Raw genomic sequence first — 11333 nt, forward strand, 5'->3', positions numbered from 1 at the left:
TTAAAAATAGAACAACCATATAATATTTATCTGAAGAAAAGGAAAATACTGACTTGAAAAGATATCTGCAATGTTCATTGCAGCATTATTTACAATATGGAGACAACCTAAGTGTCCACCGACAGATGAATAAATAAAGAAAATGTAGTGCTGGTTTGGCCGGTGTGGTTCAGTGGTTGGAGGGTTAGCCCATGCACTGCAGTCAATCTAGGGAAGAGGGGGTCAATGGGGAAAAAAAGGAGGAACATCTGTAATACTTTCAATAATAAAGATTTTTAAAATAATAATAAAAGGTGGGACAGGAAAAAAAAGTCAATCTAGAGAGTACTGGTTGCTTACCTTTTGGTTAACAGTGGAAATTGAGGTTTCTAAAAGTTAGAAATTCTAATTAAGTTGGAAAGAAATATAGTTTTGGTAATAGTAGGCATGAAGTATGAATATTCATTTTTGAGGGAAAAGGAAGAAAGTGAGTTGTTCTAAGGACAGTTATCTCTGGATGGGTAAGAAGTTTTGTGAAAGTTGTAGAAAAGTTTGTAAAGGTTATGAAGGCTATAAAAGTTTGTGAAAGTTTTAAGTTAAAAATAAATAAATAAGTAAGTAAGTAAATAAATAAATAAATCCCAGCCTGGCTCTCTCCTGTTGCTTAATTCCTTAGATTGGAGCCAATACTATCTTAGTTTCCATCACTCATTCACAGCCCTTAGGTTTTTATTGAGAGTCTCAACAGGTTTTCTTGCTTGGTGTTTAGGAACTTCTCTTCTTTTTTCTAAAATCATCAAAAGCAAATGAGAAAAATCTGCGTCTTCTCTACAAAAAGTAATAATTCGGATTATATTTATGGTCTTCATGTGTTTAGTCTAACTGTGTATGGTCTTCATGTGTTTGTGTAATATATGTGGTGTGTTTTCTGCCTCTGGATGGTGTTAATAAGGAGTGATATTTTATTGGCCTAAAGATATTAAATACTTATATAGGTTAAAAACAAGATCCTGTAGTCTGGACAAAATATTTGATATTAAAACCTGTTATGTTTGATTATGTCTTTAAGAAATTTTACCATATATTTGTTTTACCTAGATTTACAAAAAGTTTATAATATAATCTTTTGATTAAGTATTTTTGACAACCTTCCCAAAGTTTAAATTTTAAGAGAGATGACTGAGTTATTCCAATGGGCCCTGGAATAACTCATATATTTATTCTTTCTCCTTATAAGAAAAATGTTTTCAAACTAATTAGACCTATTTCATATGCTTGAAATTACATGGGAAACTTTGCCAAATAATAATAATAACAACAACAACAATTATTCTATTTGTATACATATTTTTTTTAATGGATATTCTAAAGATTTCAGTCTGCACTAGAAAGGAGCTTGCAAAGATTCAAAACCAAGTTCTAACAGGGAGCTCCCAGTGCTGTCAGCAGCACTGGGCAAGACAAAAATAATGGTTCCCTGTGAGGGCGTCCAGCAGTAGTACTCCAGGTGTTTGTGGTCCACACATTGGAAGTTTATGAGTTATTTCCAATGCTCAGTGCACACTTCTGATAAGCCATGTGCAACATTTTAAAATCTTGCATATTATTTATTCTTTATATATTGAAATTGTGTTTTAATCTAAAAATATGTAAATATATAAACTTTATTTTATCTCTATGTCATTTTACAGTAATTATTATTTACTAAGAAATTGATGTCTTGGAATGTTATAGATTATGAAAAAGCAAAGGTTTTTTTTAATCAATTGCATAATAATCAAATTTATAACCATGTCATTTTAAGTTTTGACAGTCATTGTTTTACTCTGCATTTGCTAATGCCCCTGATATATAAATAGCTTCAAGACATCAGTAAGAGCCCTGGCTGGTTTGGCTCAGAGGTTATGTCTGAAGGGTCTCTGGTTTGATTCCCAGTCAAGGGCATCTACCTGGCTGGGTTGCAGGTTTGATCACCACAGGTCGTGCGGGAAGCAACCAATAGATGTGAGACATTAATGTTTCTCTTTCCCTCCCACCCTTCTACTCTATCGAAAAATCAATGAAAAAATATCCTCAGGTGAAGATTAACAATGACAAAAAAAGTCCTCAGTAAGAAAAAATAACAAAAACATGTAGATAGCTCATGATATGTGGCAGGCACTATTATAAACATTTTTCTTTTTTTTCTTTTTTTTTTTTAACAGATGAAAAAACATTTTATTATTATTTTTCTATATAACATAGTAGTGAACATAACATATCTGATTGCATTTTCTCAAATAGTAAATGAGATACAGGACAGCATTCCTCCTCGATTACTGAAAACCTCACTATCATCTGTCTTTTGGAGGATTCAGTTTCTTACGACGTCTATGATACTGTCCAAGAGGATACCAACGGTGCTTAGTAGTAAAGAACATTTTGCTAAGTTGTTCTATCATGGGTCCTTGTTCAAAGCTTTCACCTTTTTCTTCTAATCTGGTTTTCAGTACTTGATCCCGTGTTTCTTCATAATTATGCACAGGATCTGGCCGAGGGATAGGTTTGGTGTGTTCATATGGAATGTCCACAGAAGGATGGTAGCAAACTATCGTCCTGCTATCGGATGTCAAAGCAAGTTCTACTTTGCAATTATAGTCATCTGGAAGAGAAGAATATGTAGATTTATGACAAACACAATATAAAGCTCCACTTTGAACTGGAAATAAATGTTTCAAGATAGTTCTGCTTGATATCGCCCATTTCACTGCAGATACGGCCATGGTGAATCACGATGCTTATCAGGAGGTATGGAAAAAGATTTGAAGAGAAAATGCTTTTAAAATTTCCTTCTAGGCATACCTATTTTCATTCCTTGACAGCTGCTCACTGAGGACCCGCCATCTTGCCTAGATCCGGGTCCTGGGAGACCTATTCCAAACATTTTTCATTCATTATTTCATCAAATCCTTGCAACAATCCTATATTATTTCCATATTATAGGTCAGGTGACTGAGGCACAGAGAAGTTAAGCAATTTGCCCAAAGCCATATAGCTAGTAGGTGGTAGAGTCACAGTTCAAAACCCAGGAGTCTGGCCCCAGAATGCAAGCTCTTTTTTTTTTTTAAAGAGAGATGGAGAAAAATCATACTTTATTTTTTTTAATGTTTTTATTTATTTTTTAGAGAGAGAGGGAGAGAGAGATAGAAACATACATCAGCTGCCTCCTGCATGCCCCCTCCTGGAGATCGAGCCCGCAACCCGGGCATGTGCCATGACTGGGAATCAAACCAGGACTTCTCAGTCCATGGGATGAAACTCAAGCCACTGAACCATACCAGCCAGGCCACAGTGTAAGCTCTTAAACCCTATATTAAATCTTAAATGCTGTGAGTCTCTAGAAAAGACCCACAATGCAGTAGAAAAATCATCAGAGCATATAAACAATGAAGGAAAAACAACTGGGTCTTAAACTTAGAGTAGAGAGAAAGGCGGAAAAGAGTGATACAAACCCCCTGGACCCTGGAGACCAGCCTTCTTATGGCTTCATCTGCTGCAGCTTGGGCAAGCCCAGCCAATAACACAGACTTCTCCTTCAACACAAAAGACTAAACCCGCTTTCCAAAAACCTGTCCCTCTGCAACAACTGACTCCAGGAAGCATTAAGGGAAAGGCAAGCAGAGAGAAGTCCGCTGCTCATCTTTAGCAAGGAGACAGGGATGAATATGCCAGTTGAGATGGGCAGACAGGTATGGGGCAGGTGGGCTCAGCTTTGAAACAAAGAGCACTGAGAAAGGAGTGAGAAATCCATTCCTTGGTCCATCTCTCCCCTTGGAGATCTTACCAGTTGTGTGCCCAGTTCCCCAGACTGACCCAAGGAGCAGACAGGCAACTTCAATAAGGGGTGGACAGTGCTGGAAAATCCAGCAGCAATGATACAGGGGACAAAGAATTCAGTATGACCCACCATGGGAAACACCTGCTTCTCAGCCTGCAGCCCTCCTGGCCCCTTGGAAAAGCTTCATCACTATGAGCCTCACATGTACTTCCCCCAAATCCCTCTATCTCCAAGTCCTGGGGAACCATGGACATATCTGGAGGGGTGGGTGCAGACAAAGGATGTTGGGCCTGCAACAGTCCTGGAGACTAACATCTCATTTGACTGGTGACTTATTCCCTGGAAGAATGCCAGCCTTGCAATCCTACAGTCTTTTCTCCTAATTAATCTCATTCCTGCCACTCCTGAGAGAAAATGGGAACAAGTTAAAATATAGCTACAGAATCCCACAAGAAAATACAAGCACATACATCTGTGTTCATCCAGCTGTACACACACCCTGTGTGCATGTCTGAGAATAAATTTGAGGCCACGGTCTTCATGACTGTGTCCAGCCCATGGTGGGGCTCTGTCAGGGCTGGCTCTTCTCCCCCAGGGCTCAAATACTAAAGTGGATGAGGTGCGAGAGAAGGGAGGAACATGGGTAGAAAGAAGATCTGGTGTCCGGGGATGAGACTTTGTCTCTGAGTTCAAAGGCTTAAACCAAGAATGTTTTATCCAGGTCCACGCCCTCTGTGGAAGCTTTGAACTGTTAGGAAGCAAGGCTGGGGAAGTTGGAGGCACCGTGTGTCCCTAACCCTGAAGAGTATGTAGTAGATAAAAGGAGCACAGGACCCAAATGGGAACCCTTGAAAGCTGGCAGGGAGCAGAGAAACCAGTGGTTCAACCCATCATTTTATTTTAAGAGCCTGAGGCCCAGTGAAGGGAAGTGACTCACCCAAGTGCTACAGCAAAGTGACAGTAATATTGTGACCAGGACTCTCTGTCAAGTGTTCTTTCTGCTATCCACTGCACATACATTCTTTGTCACTTCCTAAATGGTGTTCCCTCCACAAGGAAGCTGGTTGGAGTATGCTTCCCACACACTTGGTGAAGGTTTGCTTTCTGATTCATTCAGCACTGTTTTAGGCCATGGAATAGTAGCCATAAACCATAAATCTTAACCATTATCATAATAGCAGCTAAAATGTATTGAGTCCATGTTGTGCAAGGCATCATATTCTTGTTGTCATGACAACCCTATGATAAGGTATTACTACTGTCCCCATTGTGCAGATGAGGAACTGAGGCTCAGAGAGGTTAACCAGTTTACCCAAGGTTACTGTTCAGGAAGTGTTAGCTTAAACCACTTCCCATGTTCTTGAGTGCTGCATTTCACTGCTGCCTCCCAAGTATACAGGTGAGAAAATAAATATGATAACTTCAGATGTTTTTAAGTACTAAGAAAAAATAAAGCATGGCAAGAGAGAGGATGACTGTGATGGTGGGTCTCTCCTATTGTCTAGGTCAGGTGGTCAGGGAACAAGTCCTTGAAGATGTAGCGGCATCTGTACAGAATCCAGATTTACAAAGAGCTCATCAGGCCAAGAGCTGAGAGAAGGGCATTTTAGACAAAGGGAACTGGTGGATTTTTTTCCAAGGACGTTGGAAAGCCATTGGAAGGTTTAATCAGGGGAGTGACATGTTTTGCTCTGTGATAAATAGATTGTAAGGGGACCCCAGGGGAAAAGCAAGAGAAAGGATTTGACATTTTCAGGAAATTTGATGGTGATGGGAGAGGAGTCAAGACTGGGAAGAGAGCCAGGGCATCTGGGACCAGCATTCTCATTTTGCTCCCCAGGGACCCCTTCTCTAACAGAATGGGTAAGTTTTGAAAATAAAGAAGGACCCCTAGTTACAGGTAAGCACACCCATAGCCCGACCACTTCTGTTTCATGGAGTTAAGTGGCTTCAGTGGAGGAGAAGTGCCTGGGGTCAGATGGGGACAGTGGTGGAAGGTGTCTAAGGAAGAATTTTTGCTCAAGACTGTCACTGGGAGGCAGATTTCCCCAGGGATCACCCTGTCCCCCATTACTCTCTACCAGGAGAGGGCTGGGGTGGGTAAGAATTCTTTCCCCAAATCTCTACCCCAGGAGATCCCACGTCTTTTCTTCCTTCCCAAGTTGGGAAGTTCCTCCTCAGGTCCCACCACAGGCCTTCTCCAGGACTCTGGGCTGGATTATGGACCTTCCCCATCCATTCTGCCCCTTTGTCTCCCACAAATCTCCTGCTCCCACATGGCCCAACCTAGACAGGACTCCATCATGTCTGGGGGAAAGTGAGGCGTAAAAGGGGCCAGCTGCTCCCTTGGCTCCTGGCTGAACTCACCTTCTTCCTTCCCCCTCCCCCTCCTAATATGCTGGAGGAGCCAAAGGAAAATGAGAGTAGTGTTCCTTTCCATACGCCCACAGCCTCAAGCCCAGATTGGCTCCTGGGCCTGTAGCTACTTGCAAAGTTATTTACCAGTGACCATCAGGGGTCCAGACTTCCCCAGACACTTCTCTAATCTCAGTCAAAATGTTAGGTTCCCAATAGGAAGATAGGAAGATGAGCCTGTCTCTAAGGACTTGGAGGGTCTTAGACAGTGGATCCCAGAAAGTAAGGCACTGTTCCAAAGCCCTGGGACCCATTAAACCTCTGGGCTTCCTGGGACACAGACCCTGCATGGCATGTTTGGCCCCAGTACATTCTTGGCATATAGTGGAGATGTGATGAGTAATTGGTGAACCAGAAACGAGCCACTGCATTATCAGTCTGTTTTAAGAACCCACCTGAAAACAGGCTTTGATTTCAGGCTGAACTCAGGACTAATTCCCAGCAAAGCCACTTTGTTCATGCATTAAACATCTGCTATATTATATGTATGTGTGTATGTGTGTATACATGTCACATGTGTATAACATGTCCTGTGTAAACAGAATTAAAATATTTGCTCAAGACTGTCACTGGGTCAATGAAAATATGACCTCTACTTCAGTATTCTCCTCTAAATAATGGAAGCACTAACACTTCATCATAAAGCTACTGTGAGAATTACTTAGAATAAGACATAAAAATAATCATAGTAGGTACCAATAAGCAGTAGTTAACATTAATTGTGGCTGTTAGTGTTGAAGTGCAGTGGATGGCTAATAGGATCTGGGTAGCAGAGCTATAGGGCTGGGCAGTCCAGTGCTACTCTGGACTCTTGGGAAAGGCCACCCAGATTACCAGCAAGTGGGCCCCAACTCTCCCAGAGCTGCGGGGTTAAGGGGAGGGGTAGATGGGAGGTGTCTACTGACTTTTCTAGTGAATAGGCTCCCAGCAATCATCCCTGTTGTTCCTCACTATTCCTTAGCTTTGCTCCTGTGCACCGCTGGCTACTCAGAACTAACTTCTCAGTGAGCAAGACTGTAGCACACAGTCCACATTCTCTCCCCATCTTCCCCACCTCGGCCTCTGCCGCGCCCTAGGCTTGGGGCCAGCTGCCATCCCCCACCCACCTCCCCCCAAAGCCCTGAAATCCCCAATGTTGGTGTTTTGTGACACATCTCTGATTTTCCTTGGGGAACCATCCCTGTGCCTTCGCGTGGCCTCGCAAGAGGGCAGGCTAGGCAGGAGAGGGCACTTGCCAACCCCACGGTTCCCCCTCCTGTCGCCCTCAACGCAACCCCCCTCCCTGCTAATGCCAACCTCCCTCCAGATCGCTGGGACGTCCAGCTCTGCCTGCAGCGCAAAGCGGCCACTCTTCCAGTCCCACTGTGCGTACCCGCCCACCAGCCAATACTCCAGGCCTCCGCTCAGCCGCTCGCCTCGCCGCCAGGAACCCTGGGAGGTGTAGTCTTCAACAGCTCTCGGCAGGGCTGGCCAGCAGGGTCTGCGTGACTTCCCCACAGACGCGCCATATATGTCTTCAGACCCACTGACTCTTGCCATGGCCCAGCCCAAGAGCGCCAAAGAGGTAGGGCAGTGGGCTGGCTGCTGGAGGTGGGCAGTTTCCAGTGAGGTGTCCGTAGGGCCTTGGACAAGTCCTGTAATCTCAGCAACAGTCTGTCTTGCAGGATTTTGAGGGAGAACAGGCTCAGGATCTGGCACACAAGGTGTCCTCAATAAACGGGTGCTATTGTTATCTTTTGTGGCCAGAGTTGCCAAAGACAGTTCAGTCCCTAAATGTGTGTGAGCCAAGACCTGTTGATGACCCCCCTCCCAATCTCCCCAACAAGACCAGAGGTTGCTCCCGAATATATTTGGTCCAACAATTCAGGTGCCCATCTCTGTCCCACCCAACTTACCCCCACTGCCCCTGGCCATCCACAAACACACACTACACCTACTCAGAAATATCTGATATATTTTTCCCAACATTTTGATAATTTTTTTACAAATTGAATAAAAGAAATGATGGGGAGAAGTGGGACACCAGGCCTGGCCCTGGGCTCCTGATGAGAGATGACAGTGTGAAAATGTCTCCTTACCCACAACTCCTGGCCTGCTGCCCTAACCTCTCCTATCAACCTTACCTAAGTGTAAGGTGGGGGCTTTCTGAGGATGTGGAGTTCCCCCCTAGAGGGGACTCCGGGCATCCTGTTTCAGGCCCTGAACTGGGTCAGGCTGGGGGCAAGTGTGGGCCCACATGTGGCGCCTCCTGCGCCTCTCTTGCCTGCGGGCCAGCTGCCGCAGTTGTTTCCGAATGGCCCACAGCACCAGATACACTTCCCGCAGCATCTCAGCTTCCGGTGACTGCAAAGAGGACCCGGTCCTCATTTCGGAGGGAACTGAGGTAGAACTCACAGATGACTGAAAGAGAGAGATGCACACATATAAACCGCTTGATCTAGGGAGAAACCACTGGTGGAACCACCTGCAGAGAAATAGCATATGCTTTCAATTCCACCTCCCTCATCAGGCCTCAGCTCCAGTACTGCCTCTTCCAGGAAGTCTTCCCAGGCTGCATTAGGTACTTGTCTCTACCATTGTGTTTGCCCTGTCATATCATGTTTCATCACTATTTGTTCTGCAGACTTGTCTGTTTTCAACACTAGAATGCAAGCTCCTGGAAGATTGGGACCATGTCTGACCCACTTTTGAGTCCCCACTGGTATGTCTTGGAAAGTGTGTTAAAATGAAGGAGGACTTTTGTCTCCAGCCCAGAGCTCCCTTCTGACTTCCAGGTAAGTATATACCACTGCCTCCTAGACATCTCCCTGCAAATGTCTTATCAACACCTCAAGTCATCTTGTCCTAATGCCCAAACTCATTATCTCCTTCCCTAAATACGCCCTTGCTCTTTCATTCTCCTCCCTGTGAATGGCTCCAGCCTGCTCTGACTTCTCTGTCTCCCTATCCCTGTCACCATCTTCCAACTCACCATTTGATGCAACAATTCTACCCCTTAAATATTGCTCCAATTTATTGACTTGTTCTACCTGAGGTCTCTCCCCCAGTCCAGAATATCCTTTTCTCTTAGCATGGATTACAACACCTCCAATGGGTCTTCCTGCCTCTCCTCTTGTCCCCTTCCGACTCCTCCCCGCTCCATAGGCAACCAAGTGATTTCATTTTTATTTTATTTTTTTTGCATTTACCTTCAGACAAAGCTGGAGGGAGAGAGGGACGAAGAGAGAGAGAGAAACATCAATGTGAGAGAGGCACATCGATTGGTTGCCACCTGCACAACCCCAACTGGGGCCAGGGACGAACTGCAACCGAGGTACATGCCCTTAGCGGGAGTCGAACCCGGGACTCCCCGGTCCGCAGGCCGACGCTCTAACTGCTGAGCCAAACTGGCTAGAGCGCAACCAAGTGACTATAATTAATGCTGCAATACTTCATTCAGGGCCAAGATAAGTTGATTTGGTAGTTACCTAGACATTTCCCTTTTTAAACTTAAATTTCTGACTTTGAGATAATTGTAGATTCACATGCAGCTGTGAGAAGTAATAGAGTTTCTGTATACCTTTATCAGTAGTTCCCCCCAGAAAATATTTTAAAACTCTAGCACAATATCATAGTCAGGATATCAACATGGATACACTCCACTGATCTTATTCACATTTCCCCCGTTTTACTTGTACTCATGTGTGTGTGTGTGTGAATGTGTGTTGAATTTTACCCAATTTTATATTATATGTGCAGGCTCATGTAGCCAGCCACCACAGTCAAGATGATAGAGGAGATATCCATCACACAAGGATTCCTCATGTTGTCTTTTATAACAAACCCACCTCTACCTCCCCCACCCCCACCCTTGTAACCCCTGGCAACCACTAAACCACTAATTGGTTCTCCATTTCTATAATTTTGGTATTCCAAGTGAATGGAGGGAGGAATGTATTATAGGGGGAGAGGGGGAGGGTTACTGGGGACAGGGGGATATGGTACTGACCTTCCAGCTGCACATTTGCCAGCCCGACTGGAGGGCCGAGACCATGAGCGTGGAGACAGACTTGACAGCCGTCCGGGGCAGCTGCAACAGGGACCGGCCCCCATGGTCCAGCTCCACCTTAGCTCCATCTGTTGTCTCGGCCAATGCGCAGGGATCAGCCACCTTGGGGAACACTTCCTTCTTGGAGACCTTAGCCTCTTTAGGAGGCTCAACCAACTTGAAATTCTCAATCATATTGAGAGCCTTCTCCACCTTTTTCTTGCAGTCAGGGTGTTCCAAGATGGTTGACTTAGTTTTGTGTTGGCAAAACAAAACCTAAGAACCAAAAAGGGAGAGGAAGGATAGGAGAGAGGGCCAGAGTGGAGACAATAGTCAGAAGAAAGGAAGGCACAGAAGGGATGGGACAGTGTGTGTCCTGGCCTCCTCCTTGGCTGTCCTACCCCTCACTTCTCCCTTCCTGTCTTGTTTAAACACAGGAAGCCAGAAAGGGAGGGAAGTCAGGTAGAGGGGATGTTTCTGTGACCTAGAAGTCATTGACCAGCACCTCCCACCCCAGCATGGTATGAGGAAGGGGCAGTTTCTGAACTCACCCAGTAAGTAAACTTTTGCCAAACCCTTCGGAAGAACCTTATGACTGCAGCCATTTCTCGAAATTCACAAGTCCCAAGTATGGGGCAAAACCAGCATTTGGTATGGGGGTGGGGGGGGGGTGGGACAAGCTGCAGGCCAGTGGCTGCTACCTAAGGGGTCTCTTGGGAACTTCAAGCGCAGCAGTGAAGAAAGAAATAGAGAATCCAGGGGGAGGGCTCCCCCTGACGACTCATCCTAGGCCTTCCCTCCCCTCCCTGGGACAGGGAGAGGAGTCAAAGTGGATGAGAACTCAGAGTGAGGGAGAGTTCTAGTCCATTGTGAGAGCCTGCCTGGCCTTGACCCCAACCCCCAAGGCCCTTCCAGGACCCCAGAGCCAATCCCTGTGCCTTCAGCCCTTCTTTCCCCAGAGACAGGGAAGGGAAACTAACATTTATGGAATACCTGGTACTCACTGGGTATTTTCTGTATATGATGTCCTATAATTCTCACAGCAGCCCTTGGGTAGGTATGATTGTCAGTACCATTTTATCCATGAGGAAGCTG

At 44.9% G+C, this 11333-nt stretch overlaps 2 protein-coding genes across 2 annotated transcripts; both read right to left on the reverse strand.

Moving 5' to 3' along the window:
• Window positions 1–2231: 2231 nt before the first annotated feature.
• Window positions 2232–2838, reverse strand: LOC118642661 (39S ribosomal protein L42, mitochondrial-like). The gene has a single exon (XM_036280562.1). It carries the CDS (start codon window positions 2739–2741, stop codon window positions 2313–2315), a length of 429 nt encoding a protein of 142 aa, XP_036136455.1. The 5' UTR covers window positions 2742–2838; the 3' UTR covers window positions 2232–2312.
• Window positions 2839–8134: 5296 nt separating this feature from the next.
• CUNH7orf61 (chromosome unknown C7orf61 homolog) lies at window positions 8135–10843 on the reverse strand. Its single transcript, XM_036279714.1, has 3 exons — window positions 10790–10843; window positions 10200–10514; window positions 8135–8611 (listed from the first exon to the last, which is right to left on the reverse strand). The coding sequence occupies exons 1-3, from the start codon at window positions 10841–10843 to the stop codon at window positions 8378–8380; spliced, it is 603 nt and encodes a 200-aa protein (XP_036135607.1). The 3' UTR covers window positions 8135–8377.
• Between the last annotated feature and the right edge of the window lie 490 nt (window positions 10844–11333).

This window comes from Molossus molossus, unplaced genomic scaffold (assembly GCF_014108415.1).
Source record: "Molossus molossus isolate mMolMol1 unplaced genomic scaffold, mMolMol1.p scaffold_m16_p_3, whole genome shotgun sequence".
NCBI lineage: Eukaryota > Metazoa > Chordata > Mammalia > Chiroptera > Molossidae > Molossus > Molossus molossus.